Genomic DNA, 13847 nt, shown 5'->3' on the forward strand with positions numbered 1-13847 from the left:
GCCCAAATTTTCGAGCCGTGCCAGGAACTTTCTTGCGCGTCTTCCAAATCTCGCGTCACTATCGCATACTTGTCTCCACCAGCTCGTCGACATGTTCGCTGTTCCTGGGTGGAACGTTGCCGCGCAGGTGAAGACTCAGGTCGAGGCACCCAAACAGAAAGATTCCACGAAACCCGGGAAGAAGGCGCAGAAGAGGAAAGAGAAGCGCGAGGAGCAGCAGATTAACGCGGACAACTTGGCAGAACAATGGGACAATATAGCCAAAGGAAAAGGAACGCAGGTGGAGAAGACCAAGAAGCTGGAGGCGGATGGCGTAGAAGCGACAGATGAGGCAGCACAAGAGAAGCGCGGGAAGAAGAGAAAGCGAGGAAAAGCCGGAGGTAACAAGGACAAGGCAATGGATGGAGATGGCGAAAGAGGAGCAGAGGCAGAGGTTGCACTGGTAGCAGAACCTTCAGAGGGTAAAGCAGATGCTGCCAAGTCTGCTGGGGATGAGCCCGCGACGGCCGAGAGCGAGTCAAAACGCGAGAAGAAGAAGCGCAGGAAGGAGTCCAAAGCTGACAAACTGCTCGCCGCAAATGCCGCCGGCACGAAGTCTATTTCTGAAACCCCAGCCTTAGAAAACCTTCTCCCCGAACCCAAGGGCCTCACACCCCTCCAGCGATCTATGCGTAGCAAGCTAGCTAGTGCGCGATTCCGTCACCTGAACGAAGCACTTTATACGAAGCCCTCCGCCGACAGCGCGTCTCTCTTCAAGGAAGACCCATCCATGTTCGAAGATTACCACCGTGGATTTGCCCAGCAGGTCGAAGTATGGCCATCGAACCCTGTAGACGGTTACGTGAACAGCATACTCGTAAGAGGAAAATTGCGGAACAAGGACTCGCGGAAGGACAGAAGAGGACCAGCAAAGAACGGAGTCCGCAGAGGCCCAGGCTTTGAAGAAGAAGAGACTACAGCTATAGCACCTCCTAGAGGCGACGCGAAACCACTGCCCAGAGACTTTAAAGGCCACAGCACAATCGCTGATCTAGGCTGTGGAACAGCTTCGTTATCGTACCGCCTACAGCCGCACCTCAAGTCCCTCAACCTCACATTCCACTCCTTTGATTTGTCCAAACCTTCGGGTCCTTCTGCCGATCTCGTAACGATAGCCGACATCTCCGCACTCCCTATCCCCGAAAACAGCGTCGACGTAGCCATATTTTGTCTTGCCCTTATGGGAACAAACTGGCTCGACTTCATCGATGAAGCATACCGCATCCTTCGCTGGAAAGGCGAACTGTGGGTCTCGGAGATCAAATCTAGATTTGGACGCGTAGACAAGAAGAAGGGCGGTGTACCCATAAATTCTATCGGCTCACTCAAGAAGACAATGGACAAGAAACCGCCCAAGGCGAAGAAAGCAAAAGCAGACAAGCCGCCTGAGGAAGGCCCCGTTGACTCTGAAGACGAGGCTGAACTCGCGGTCAATGTAGATGGTCAAGAGGGCAAGGAGGGAACAGATGTTTCCGCATTCATCGAGGTACTGAGGAAGCGGGGATTTGTGCTTGATGCTTTGCCGGAGAGGCCAGCGGATGCGATCGATCTGAGCAACAAGATGTTTGTCAAGATGCAGTTTGTCAAGGCGGCACACCCGAGCAAGGGCAAGAATGCGAGGGAAGATCAGAAAGCAGGAGCTGTGGCACAGAGAGGCGGGGGTATGAAGTTTGGGCTCAAGGGGAAGAGATTTGGTGCGGGTGAGGGAGAGAATGAGGGTGACGAAAAGGATGGGGCGGTATTGAAACCTTGCCTGTATAAGATCAGGTGAGCGGGGCGTATGATCGAATAGGCGTGGGAATGTACTGTCATGGCAGGAAGCGCGTAAGAGGCGTTGAAAGCCTTTCATCAATTGATCTATCTGATCTTCGTGAAGATGCATTTATTCATAGGAAACTCTTCAGCTTCTATTCCTGTTCATGGATAATGCATGCGTGTTATTCGATGCCATGTCGTGAACTCGTTTCCTCGTCTCCTCATCTAAAGACTCATTTGAATTATCCACATCTCTTCAAATGGCGAAGCCATGTTAGGTAAGTCGTAGGCAAAGGCAGGCAAGCGCCGTGTAGCAATACTGAGCATGTCCTGATGCTCCCGCATGCACTAACCGATGAGAAAACTTGCAGCATGTTCGACGTTGCCTCCGAACATCTCCAAGGCTTGTATGGCTTCTTGTTCTGAGCAGCCGAACATGCCGGTAAGTTGCTGAACATGTTCCCGGGGAAAGTTGCTGCTAGGTGCAGACGGTACGGGTGCCTTGGACGATGTGGGCTGGGCTTGCGGCTGTGCAGGTTGAGACGACGACGATGAGGCGCCTGCATTCGAGGAACCAGCTGCAGCGCTGCCTTTCGGTCGTACAGCACCCGTCTTTGCACCAATCTCCTCCCCGTTAGGACCAGACACAGTCGGTTCATTCATCTCGGCCTCCTCGAAGCTCCTGGGGATTTCCGACTCGTGCAAGAAGGGTACTTCCTGACCTTCGAAGCACAGGGCGTTCTTCTCAAGATCGATTTTGGCGCGGTAACGCTTAAGCATGTCCAGGCCGAAAAGTAAATCGACATCCTTGCCTTCCATGACAGTGAAAGCGCAGGGCATGACTGCGCCACCAATCTTGATCTCGGCGTGATGTACGCGACCCAGAATACGTGCTGTGCCGACACCACGCGCCATGCCGGCGTATCGGACGTCCATCAGCCGCATGATACCACATCGCTCGGCGCAGTCGGGGGACATGATTGTGGCCTGGGCGCCAGAGTCGACAAAGGCCTTGACGGGCACGCCATTGACCTCGGTGTTGACGTAGAGCATGTGCACGCGGGTGAAGACTGTGTGGAAGATTAGCATGGGCTCAATACGAGTCGGACGTGTTTGACTTGTTGGGAATGATGTGTTGGTACCTTCAGGGTTCTCGTCGTATGCCTTTTGCAGATTCTCGACAACGCGGTCCTGGCGAATAATGTCTTCTATCTTTCGTTGCGCCTCGACGTTGAAGGGGTCCTCGTTGAGCAGGGCGATCTGGTTCTGACGCTCGCGCTCCGACTCCTCGGCCTGTCGTTGCCTCATGGCATATGTATCTCTCCAGCGGGTGGGGTCGTTGACGGCGGCGGCGAGCTCCGGGTCACCTTGACGCAGCTTGTTCATCTGCTGGGGGTCGTTGAGGACGAGCTGTCGCACGCCCTCTGGATCAGGTTGGGCGGGCCTGCCCGGGTGCTGGAGGTTCCTGTTCTGTCGGGGTGCGGGGCGCATCACGACGGCCAGCATCTCGCCATCCCGTACCCCGGCGTCCTCGAGTGTCTGCGTGTCTATGGCTACCGGCTGGCCGTTCAGGTAGAGGCTCTGTGACGCGGCGGGCAGGTTGGTGTCGGCCTCGATGAAGCCCTTGAGGTCCTTGACGGTGCTGCCCGGCGGCAGTTCGAGCGTCAGCAGGTCTGTGTCGGCCTGGGTGCCGGGCGCGGTGATGGATATGGTGACGCGAGGCCTGGCAGCAGCGGGTTAGCAGCGTGCTCGGGGCAGCGTCGTGGCACACAGCAATGGCTCCGGTACAAACTCACATGGTGGGCCGGAGCGCGTGTTGGGGCGTATGCGGGCACGTCTGGATGAGGCGACGGGATGTGACACGCGGGGTGGTTGAGGTTGGCTTGGGTCGGGCGGGAGGCGACTGTGTGATGTCTCGGTGCGCGGGAGGGAGCTTATAGGGAAGGAGGCACTCGGCCGTGGTGTTTTTGTCGCAACCTTGGGAACGCCGTCGCCGCCTGGGCTGGAAGGGAATGGAACGTAGTGGAGCCGCGAACCCAGCGTCGGATGAATCAGCGCGTAGGCGTAGGCATCGACGCGCAGTCGTGGGCGAGCGTACGGAACCACGACGTTGGCCGTGTAGGCCCAAGCTAGCATCACGTCTGCCATGCCTCGACGTCGGCCCAACGCAGCATGCAGGAGAATCGTCTGGCCGCCGCTGCACCCATCCTCCTACTGCACGTCATTCGTAAGTCCATTGCCACACCACCTTGCTAGTCAGGGCATGGGCCGACGAGGCCGCCGCTGAGCACACCCCGCTGGCACGGCCTGCTGCTCCCGAGAGAAACACGGTCACGTCGCGAATTAGTACATGATACACCACCACAAGAATACCTACCTAGGAAACATGCCCCCGCCTGCTCCCCTGAGTCAGCTCCCGTCCCCAGCTAACCCGGAACGATCTGCAACGGCAACGCGAAGCGAAGCGAACCGCTAGTAAAGGCGGGGCTGAGGCCGCAGAGTCTCGTGAGTCTTCCAGGAACCACGAACCCACAAACCCATCGCTGCACTTCGGCCTCCTACAGCTGCATCCACCTGCCTTCCTGCCGTATCCTCCCATCGCCCACCCACCACAACGTCTGTTGCCATCGACCGCCAAGATGCCTCGGGACTTATTAGCAGACAAGAAGACGCTGGATGCCATGCCCCAACTATCAAGAGAACCTGAGACCGTCTCTAGTCCGGAACCCGTCGAGCAATCTAGTCTGGTACCCCATCGCAGCTCCAACATTGCCCAGGAGGGGCGGTTGAAGCAGTTGGGAGTTCGTCCATATGCTTCTTTGCTGAACATTGACGACCTTGACGACTGCGATTGGCTTGAGCATGCCGCCTTTGATCCGGTTGAAGCCGCGTCGCGCGAGAAGGTGAGAAGAACAATTTGCTGTCTGGCTTGTTTCTCTAGTATCACAGTCAATGCCTGTATCTCTTATTCAGTACCACCGTTGGGCTCCATCAGGCCTCGCACCGTGCGCTCTTCTCCATCACCAGGTTACTCCAACTCTCAAGTCTGCATGCTTTTCGTCTGCCTTGTTCTCATCCAACATTGCACCAAACTTTCATCTCCCTCGTGCATCCATTAACGGCATCAATTGAGTTTGTCGTACACTAACTGGTCGCTCTTTCCTATTTTGGTCGTTCCTGTGCCACGCCCCTTCCTTCTCAAGACTTGATCCAATAGACTCTGGGTTTACAAGCATCTCTGGTATACAAAATCTCCATATCTGACGCTGACCAATTGTAGCTCGAATACCGTCTGCGAACCTGCGGTGAACTATGTAGCGGCCTCTTCTCATCCGCCTACCCCACCACATCAGGGCCACTAGGCGAAACCATTAAATTGCATTCGTTTCCGTCATTAGACTCGACCGACACTGACCGGAAGCGTGTGATAATTGGCCACATCATCTCAACCAAAGCGAACTCACCTGTTGTTACTGATGACGCTATGGACTACCCCAAGGACTGGAAGACCAACTACCAGCTTACGCCAAAAGTAGGGCACAATGAAGACGGCCAGACAGTGTGCCTGCACTCGCTATGTGTGCATCCCAACTTCGCGCGCAAAGGGCTCGGCTCGATATTACTGCAGAGCTACGTACAAAGAATCAAAGACTCAGGTGTGGCATCTAGGATAGCGCTCATCTGTAGAGATCGATATATACAGTTCTACGAGAAGGCGGGGTTCAAGAAGATTGGTCCGAGCAAATGCCAGTATGGTGGAGGAAACTGGGTAGACATGGTCCTAGACTTTGAAGATAGTGGAGATGATGGATGGGAATATTGAGTGGAACTGGCAGACCAAGTCGACCCTTGATGGATTGATATCAGTAGACTAGATCATACACTATCTAGTACGAGCCTGCCAAGTTTATGCGTATTGACTCCTATCCTCCCATCGATCCTGCAACGCCTTTCCATCGATGCTTGCAAAGGCGAAGCCACTCTCATACCTAGCATACTCAACCAACTTCAGCGTGTCCAACTTCGCTCCAGCCTCAGTCTGCGCCCACATCGCCACGCTCAAAACATTCTCGCCCTTCATATTGAGGATGCCAGGAGGAATAGGGAATCGTGTCTGGAAAACCAAGTCAGTGCATGTCTCACATATATGTCGTACAGCCATAACGTACCTGTGGTCCAATGTGCGGAACATATTTGCCGTACTGATACCCGTTGACGAAGAGAAGCATACGGGCAATGGTACCTTTCGGCGCCCCGACTTCGATGCCGACAGGGACATCGAGATCGGAGTCGATAGAAAGTGAGAATGTCGTCGTAAACCAGCGGATGGCGGCGCCTTGGACGCCGTCAGTGGTGGGGCTAGCATCCTCCCAGGAGGAGGTATCGAAACCGGGAAGATGCCACCCAAGACGCTCACCGTAGAGACCGCCTTCATTCATGGGGCCGCGAACCTAAAGGTCGTACAAAGTCAGTGTATGTTTTACATGCGTTTTGTGCAGGAAAACCACTAACAGGGTCGATGTTACGCTCTCCGCCCGCGTTACCTTGGATCTTCCATTCGTCGAAGGATAGCTTGGTATCGTTGCCGCTGAGGAGCTGTGCACCGAGTATACCACGAGGATTTTCTGCGCCGGCTGGGCCTGTGGATGTCTGGTCGTGGCCAGTATAGTCCGTTGTTACTGTCAAAACATTGCCTTCATCCTTCAATGTGATGTTTTTGAAAGACAGCAATGCGGTCGTCGAAGTTTGCGACGCGTTACCAGGATGGTAACCAATCGACTTCCCATTCAGCCATGCGTTCCATCCTAATATACTCATGTACAAAGTCAGTGTGTGTGTCTCGTGTACAATCCGTACAAGGGGTTATCTTACCCGCAGCCACACCACCCTGAACTGTGATGTTGAGGGATGTTGCAGATTTGCCTGAGAAGTATCCGCGATAGATTTTGGCCCCAGTGTAGTACTTGTAGTCACTGCTGAAGAGTACAGGAAGAGTTAGGGGCTTCACAGGGCTTAGTGTGGTGTTCTTGTCGGCGACTACCCAATTGCTGTCGTCGTATGAGGGTTGGATCTCGGGGGAGGATTCAGCCGCTCTGAAGTTTGAAAGCTCTGGAAGAGTGATGTCGCGGTCCTTGGTACCATTAATGGCGGCAGTGAGGGAGCCGTAGGGCGTCTTTGTTGTAGCGAGCTCCTTTCCATTCCAGGATATTGTATCCGCACCAGAGCCGGCGTATACCTCGATGGTCGTCGCATTCGCATTATCGCCAATAACAGAAACTGCGCCACCTGATATGCTAGCTGAGCGAACTAGATATGGTCCTTGCACGAAGATCTGGTGCTCGGGAGTGACATTCGGATCATTAGTCGTTGCTGGCGCGAAAAAGGTGTACGCAGTTGGTATATCGAGCAAGTAAGCAAGCACTCCATTCGAGAACTCTACAACCGTCGCCCCATTGCTTTGGGTGTAAGAAAAGCTTGAGTATGTGCTGTTCGACGATGCGCTTGCAATGTCTGATTTCGCGCCGTACGTTCTGAAGGTCAGGTTGCTCTGCGATTTAAAAGCAAATTCTCCCGCCTGTCCTTCGCGTGTGTAGAAGACGATGACAGGTCGATTGAACAAACCGTAGGTCGCGATCTCAGCCGACGAGTAAAGTAGCGTCTCATTACCCACAGAGTAATCTGTAATTACCCATCGACTTTGTCGACCCGCAAGCTGTAAGCTCGGAATCTTGACATCGCCTTCAGATGTCTTGACCGTCATCGAGAAATCAGTCACAGCACGGGTGCGCGTGTTGTTGTTCTCGGCGAGGTAGAATCTACTCTCTGTATCGCGGTTCTTGAGTTGCCAGGTCCAGATGGCTGAATTGTCGACTGCATTTGCGGTGCCGTTATTTTCCATGAAGGTGTTGTGCAGACCTTTACTAACACGGGTAAAGAGGGCAAGAAGCTTGTACTGCTTGAACTTGTCGCGTACCTCCCTGGTCTCGCGTAGTGGTGCATCGTAGTCGTAGGAGGTGTATACTACCTGAGTATGGGAGTACGAAGTCAGTATATGTTTCAAATATAGTTCATGAACAGGAGTTACATACGGGGGCGGCACTGTTCAGGTGGAGGTATCAAGTCAGTGTACGTCTCAAATGCATTTCGTGCAGTCCCGACTCACCTATGTCCCCAGTTTGTACCTCCATAGGCCATGTACAGATTCAAAAGACTAGCGCGCTGTCCGATTAGTCCTTTGTAGAAAACATCCGCAAATTCAGGGCTCTGTTCAGCCAAGCACTGATCGAAGAAGTAACCGCCCCAAGGTTGGAACCATCCTCCCTAACGAGGTGAAGACAACAGGTCAGTGTATGTTCCACATGCATTTAATAAGGTCACGGCTTACCTCGAACTCGGGGAGATATTCAGGTTGAGTGGGGGAGACCTCCTGAAACCACTGGTAGTACGTTCTCGGCAGGTTGAATCCAGTGTCGAGATTTGTGCAGCTCATGCCACCGGGATAGCTGTCCAGCCCATAAACATTGATCGCGCCACCGACATTATTGTAATCAGTGGACCAACTCTTCGATCTGAAGCCCTTTTCGTTGTGTGACAAAGGTACGATGATGCCTGCATCTTTGAAGGCGGTCTTCAGTTGTTCCATGTAAATGACCAATGTGTTGTCGGCCTCATAACGAGTTTGCTGGAGTTCGTTCTCGACTTGCGCTAGGATGACTGGTCCACCATTGGTGATCTGGTTCTTCGCAATGATCTTGCCAACTTGAGCAATCCATTCCGACCATGCTTGCCGATAGGTCTCATCTGATGTTCTGTACTTGCCACCACTCCCGTCGCTGGTCCAAAGCGCGAAACCACCACCGTTAGTCTCGGCGTTGCAGTAGGGCCCTGGCCGTGCAATCACGTAGAGGCCGGCTTCTTTGGCCATGTCAAACAGGCGCTGAATGTCCTTTCCGGGTGTCGTGAAATCGTACACACCTTTCGATGCCGAATGATACGACCAGAAGAAGTAGATCGAGACAGCATTCATGCCATTCGCCTTGAACTTCTGGAAGACGTCGAACCATAGCTCTGGAACGGGGAGACGAGCGTAGTCTGAGAGGTACGCATGCAAGGATTAGCATGTCTTTCATGTACGGTCTGTTCATTGCATTTCATCAACGTACGGAATTCTCCACTCATAATCATTACACGCTCGCCATTGACCATGAGCGATCCATTATCCCACTCCACGTCCGTTTGAAGGCCATTGTCGGTAGCCAATGCACAAAAGAACAGCGAGATCGCGACAGCAAAAAGACGGAAGAACCGCATCTTGATTTGCTGAGTGACCAGGAAAAGGTTCAATACTGGACGCGACGCGACTTTTGCTCCATAACCCTGCCTTGGAGCTCGCATGCAACTAGCCCGCAGATTTCAGCCACGGTCGAAGATCGTCCTCCGGACCTGCGCTTCACGGAACGATATCATTGACGGTATAATGTTTGCCATGGAAGAACTGCTGCAAGCGAGGCCGCGGGGTAATATATGCAAGGTACTAAGACCCCAGATGTGGCGTTTTGCGGAGAAGGGGGAACATCATCTGCCCGAGAATGCCGAGGTGCTTGTGAAGGAAGCTTGCCAGCGGAAGGTTTGCCCTAACAGGAAGGGGCAAGTCCGATACGCGTCATGGGAGAGTCCAGCAGCATGCATTCTGTGTCTTTTGTTGGCCTTGGAATCGCAGCCACAGAGATCGGAACGAAAACGTGAGCGACCCGCGAACCGCTGGGAACAACGCAGATGTGCAATTAATGTCCGGCGGAAGGGCTAGCCGCTTTCGAGACCTTACCTCATCCACGGAAGAGAGCTTTCCCATGTTCCTTCCCCTGGGGCGGGCTGCAAAAGGGTCAAGCATTTTAGTTTCCGTGTTTCCCGATGCTTGTCACGCGGTTCTGGTAATGCATTGACGCGACAACGGGGGTGCCTTTCGAACGACAGGTCTGGACATGTGGATCTTTAGCGGGTCCACCCATTGGAGGATTTTTTGAAACAAAAGTCCCTTGGCGACACACGCACTGAGCAAGTGTTGCTTCGAGCGATTACGTCTCTCTCATCTCGTCTCCATGCTCTCCACTTATTGGAGGACTTCGAAACAATCCTTCATCTTTCACTATGGAGAAACTCGACTCGGGAAATGATGGGCACGTCGACTGTGCCATCGATACATGAGTAGGAAGCTGATAGCTAAGTCATTGACATGCGTGTATAGCATTGCTAGAAATCTGTATATATATATGTGGCGTACCAAGCATGTAGGCCAAGCAACCAAGCACTTCACTCACTCCCTCAAGCTTCTCTTCAATATCAAGCATCTTTCACAATGGTTGCCTTAACTCTTGGTATCTTCTTCACGTCGCTGGCGGCGTCTGCTGTTGCAGCTCCGGCCCCAGCCATCACTCCTGCACCCAAGCCCGAAGTCGTGAAGCGTGCCTCCAGCTGCACTTTTTCAGGCTCCAACGGAGCTGCTGAGGCTTCCAAGTCACAGTCATCATGTGCTACCATGGTCCTTTCCGACGTTGCCGTCCCTTCAGGCACAACTTTGGACCTCTCTAGTCTGGCTGACGATACTACTGTCATCTTCGAGGGTACCACCACCTGGGGCTACTCGGAGTGGAAGGGTCCTCTTCTTGACATTCGAGGAAAGAAGATCACTGTCAAGGGCGCCGAGGGATCTGTTCTCAACGGTGATGGTGCTCGTTGGTGGGACGGCAAAGGTGGAAACGGTGGAAAGACCAAGCCCAAGTTCTTCTCGGCTCACAAACTGACCGACTCCTCTATCACCGGCATTACCATCAAGAACCCTCCTGTCCAAGTCGTTAGCATCAACGGCTGCGATGGTCTTACCATTACAGACATGACTATTGATGCGTCCGACGGCGACAAGGACGAGCAGGGCCACAACACAGATGGTTTCGATATTGGCTCCAGCAACAACGTCATCATTGATGGCGCCAAGGTTTACAACCAGGATGATTGTGTAGCTGTCAACTCAGGTACCGTAAGTAATGACATGAGATTGCGGTATTCGTACCTACTAACAAGTCGGCTAGGAAATCACCTTCAAGAACGGCCTCTGCTCCGGTGGACACGGTCTATCCATTGGCTCGGTTGGTGGTCGTGACGATAACACTGTCGACACCGTCACCTTCTCCAATTCCGAGGTGACCAAGTCTGTCAACGGTGTCCGCGTCAAGGCTAAGGTTGGCACAACCGGCAAGATCAACAAGGTTACCTACGAAGATATTACTCTGTCTGAGATTTCCAAGTACGTTTTCTCCAAGTTGCACTCATTATCGAATTCTAATACGTTCCAGGTATGGCGTTCTTATTGAACAGAACTACGATGGTGGTGACCTTCACGGTGACGCGGACACTGGTGTCCCCATCACCGCCTTGACACTTGACAACGTCACTGGTGGTGTTTCCAGCAGTGGCTACGACGTCGTTGTCACCTGTGGCAAAGGATCTTGCACAGGCTGGACCTGGACCGGTGTCGACGTTACTGGTGGTAAGACCTATGACAAGTGCTCCAACGTGCCCAGCGTTACCAAGTGTTCGTGAGGGCTTGACGGTAACCGGGGCTTTGGGTGGAAGTATCTGAATTTGGCTCGGTTGAGATGATATACAATTCTCCTGGGATTTGGCAAGCTGCTTGATGCTGCAGTCTTTCCTTATGCTGCGCTGTAAATATTCGCTTCTTCTTTAAGATGTTCGGAAAGGTGAGGGGTTTGGGTCCTTCTTGAATCTCGTTTAGTTAATACACGCCTTCCTACGAATATGTTCCCTTGCTCAGTATTTCAAGACTTTTAGTATGTCGAGATGGGAACCAGACATGCACGATGGACTGTGGACGGTAATCTTTCTCAGAAGAGCTGACGGGATGCACTGCGCCATCTGCGTAACGTTTGAGGACAATGTGATTGATACTGCGAAGGACTGAAGTCGAGAGTATGGTGCCATTGCCAACGTCTGGTTTGTTGCTGTTATGCCGCATTTTCGACCAAGTACCGAACAGCCATGACGTAGCGTGAGGTTAGCATACTGACCAGCCTCTCTTTTTCATTCTTCACGCTTGCAACGCGTCGTAGAAGCTCTTGAAGATCGACGCTCAGTTCAAGACCCAGCGGTCCTCGGTGATTTGGATCTTCCATCCACCCAATCGATATAGCGTGTGGGGTTCTCGTAAAACATGACGGCGGTGGCTGCAGTGGTTGCGCCGAGCCCTGCCTTCCAATCTTGGAGGCTTTCAGTTTACCTAGGCATGACGCGAGGGTCCCAGCAGCCACAACCAACCCATCGCTCCTCACACATGCCGCATTCCTCACGCTGCAAGATCAATGCACCGAAATCTGGAAACGCGATCGCCTGTAAGCACACGTCAATTGTAACCTCGCACCTTGCACATATGCTAAATGACCTCTCAAATGGATCAAGAAACTACACACTCTTATCCGGCTAGTGCAAGTTCGCATGCCGTCCGTCCTCCAACCCCTTCCTCCCAGCAATTTGTTCGTTTGTTGATCAGCGGCTCAACGCTTCCTGCGATCCGAAGTACTTTACTGTCTCCGCTACGAGCCTCGCGACCGCCACAACTTCGCTCTTCGCGTCTGGTGTGGCCTCTTGCAGCGTCCGACTCAGGCGCTTGAGGTTTTGGATTTGCAGCTCGATGCTGTGTAGACTGGAATGGATAGCGAAGCTCAGAGTCTCTGTAGGGTCTAAATCACAGCTGAAACCATCTGTCAGCACAATCGTGTTCGCGTCCTACAGGCACGTACCTGTCGTCATCTCCATCTTCGAACAAGCCGTCATCTTCGACTTCAGGGAGCACTTTAAACTTTAGATCCCGCGGCTTGGCCCTGAAACAAGTGTCGTTCAAGGTCGTTATCTGATCCAGCAGGCGGTCCAGGCCTCGCGATGCAGCATCCACGACCTCCCTTTTACGTGAATCGACCCTGGCCATACCCTCAATGTTCGCAAGATGAGCCCACACCCGCAAATCGAAAGAGAAGGCTTTAGTCTGTTCAACTATCTTTTCAAAAGTGAGGTCTTGAGGCTCTGCTGCTTCGACGTCGATGTATGGCGCGCATGTACTGCTGATTTGGTAGAGCTTGTTTTGAATTGTTGCATATTGGTACTGAAGCTGAGGTTGTGCAGTACGTGATCTTGGACTAGCGCTCGGGCTCCTCTTTGGCGCAAAGGTCGTGCCGCTCACGGACAAGGGAGGATTATCTTGGTGGATTTCCACCTTGATGCTTGGCTTTTTCTGGTGCTGCATCTTTCGCTCATACACGACAGTTGACTGACTGGGTAGGATTGGCTCGCTGGTCAGATCGTACCTGTCAACTGGGACAATGCTCGGGCGCACCTCCTGTGTGTTGTACCTTCGTTCTGGTTCTCTAGGTCTTCTGCTCGCATCTGAACTCGATCGCGTCCTTCCTGTTGTTTCGAATACAGGAACGCCGAGTCGGTCAGGCGTAGGTTGATTGAAAGACGTTGAGAATGAGGCTGTACCATAGCGGCCGTCATGGTAACGTTTCATCTCTCTTTCGCGGCTTCTCCGGTCCCATCTCGTCTTCTCTTCTATGTGATCGACATAGCTTCCTGAACGCGACCGAAAGTGGCTCGGATGTCGATCATCTTCATCGATTTCAACTGAAGATGGTGCCATAGTGTAGGAGTGAGCCAGGGGAAGAGATCAGTCACTCAAGAGCTTGCTCTGTGGCGCCAGTCGAGATGCACCACTGTTGATGGCAAGGTACTACGGGACAACAGGCATGCGTCAAATCTTTCTTCTTGCATAGCCCCCCATTGCAGAGGGAATCTGTGAGTGGGGTCAGAAAGTCAACAGAATCAAGGAGATGGGAGGAATTTAGGCTCATATGATCAGTGCGACCCAAACACCTGAACAGGAACCCAATTCTGACATCGTTGGGGGCCGTTGGGGGCTGAGTACCACCAAACGGTGACCTCATCCTTGTGCAGTGTGCTTACAACCAATCTTGCTGCGATACCCCACA

General features: G+C 53.0%; 6 protein-coding genes across 6 annotated transcripts; 3 read left to right on the top strand and 3 right to left on the bottom strand.

Annotated features, from left to right (window-relative positions):
- Positions 1-91: 91 nt before the first annotated feature.
- On the top strand, positions 92-1810 carry GT037_000657 (ribosomal rna-processing protein 8; the record flags this gene model as incomplete). Its single annotated transcript, XM_038925704.1, has 1 exon — positions 92-1810. One exon carries the CDS (start codon positions 92-94, stop codon positions 1808-1810), a length of 1719 nt encoding a protein of 572 aa, XP_038791560.1.
- Positions 1811-2142: 332 nt separating this feature from the next.
- Positions 2143-3942, bottom strand: GT037_000658 (uba domain containing protein mud1; the record flags this gene model as incomplete). The annotated part of the gene is made up of 2 exons (XM_038925705.1): positions 2143-3517; positions 3587-3942. 2 exons carry the CDS (start codon positions 3940-3942, stop codon positions 2143-2145), a joined length of 1731 nt encoding a protein of 576 aa, XP_038791561.1.
- A 491-nt stretch (positions 3943-4433) lies between these two features.
- Positions 4434-5617, top strand: GT037_000659 (acyl-n-acyltransferase protein; the record flags this gene model as incomplete). The annotated part of the gene is made up of 2 exons (XM_038925706.1): positions 4434-4697; positions 5075-5617. The coding sequence occupies 2 exons, from the start codon at positions 4434-4436 to the stop codon at positions 5615-5617; spliced, it is 807 nt and encodes a 268-aa protein (XP_038791562.1).
- Positions 5618-5701: 84 nt separating this feature from the next.
- Positions 5702-9105, bottom strand: GT037_000660 (glycoside hydrolase family 35 protein; the record flags this gene model as incomplete). The annotated part of the gene is made up of 8 exons (XM_038925707.1): positions 5702-5908; positions 5964-6245; positions 6307-6599; positions 6667-7819; positions 7884-7893; positions 7958-8115; positions 8180-8886; positions 8958-9105. 8 exons carry the CDS (start codon positions 9103-9105, stop codon positions 5702-5704), a joined length of 2958 nt encoding a protein of 985 aa, XP_038791563.1.
- Positions 9106-10150: 1045 nt separating this feature from the next.
- Positions 10151-11391, top strand: GT037_000661 (endopolygalacturonase; the record flags this gene model as incomplete). Its single annotated transcript, XM_038925708.1, has 3 exons — positions 10151-10828; positions 10881-11095; positions 11145-11391. 3 exons carry the CDS (start codon positions 10151-10153, stop codon positions 11389-11391), a joined length of 1140 nt encoding a protein of 379 aa, XP_038791564.1.
- A 960-nt stretch (positions 11392-12351) lies between these two features.
- On the bottom strand, positions 12352-13498 carry GT037_000662 (uncharacterized protein; the record flags this gene model as incomplete). Its single annotated transcript, XM_038925709.1, has 2 exons — positions 12352-12556; positions 12606-13498. The coding sequence occupies 2 exons, from the start codon at positions 13496-13498 to the stop codon at positions 12352-12354; spliced, it is 1098 nt and encodes a 365-aa protein (XP_038791565.1).
- Positions 13499-13847: the final 349 nt, after the last annotated feature.

This window comes from Alternaria burnsii, assembly GCF_013036055.1.
Source record: "Alternaria burnsii strain CBS107.38 chromosome Unknown 705, whole genome shotgun sequence".
NCBI lineage: Eukaryota > Fungi > Ascomycota > Dothideomycetes > Pleosporales > Pleosporaceae > Alternaria > Alternaria burnsii.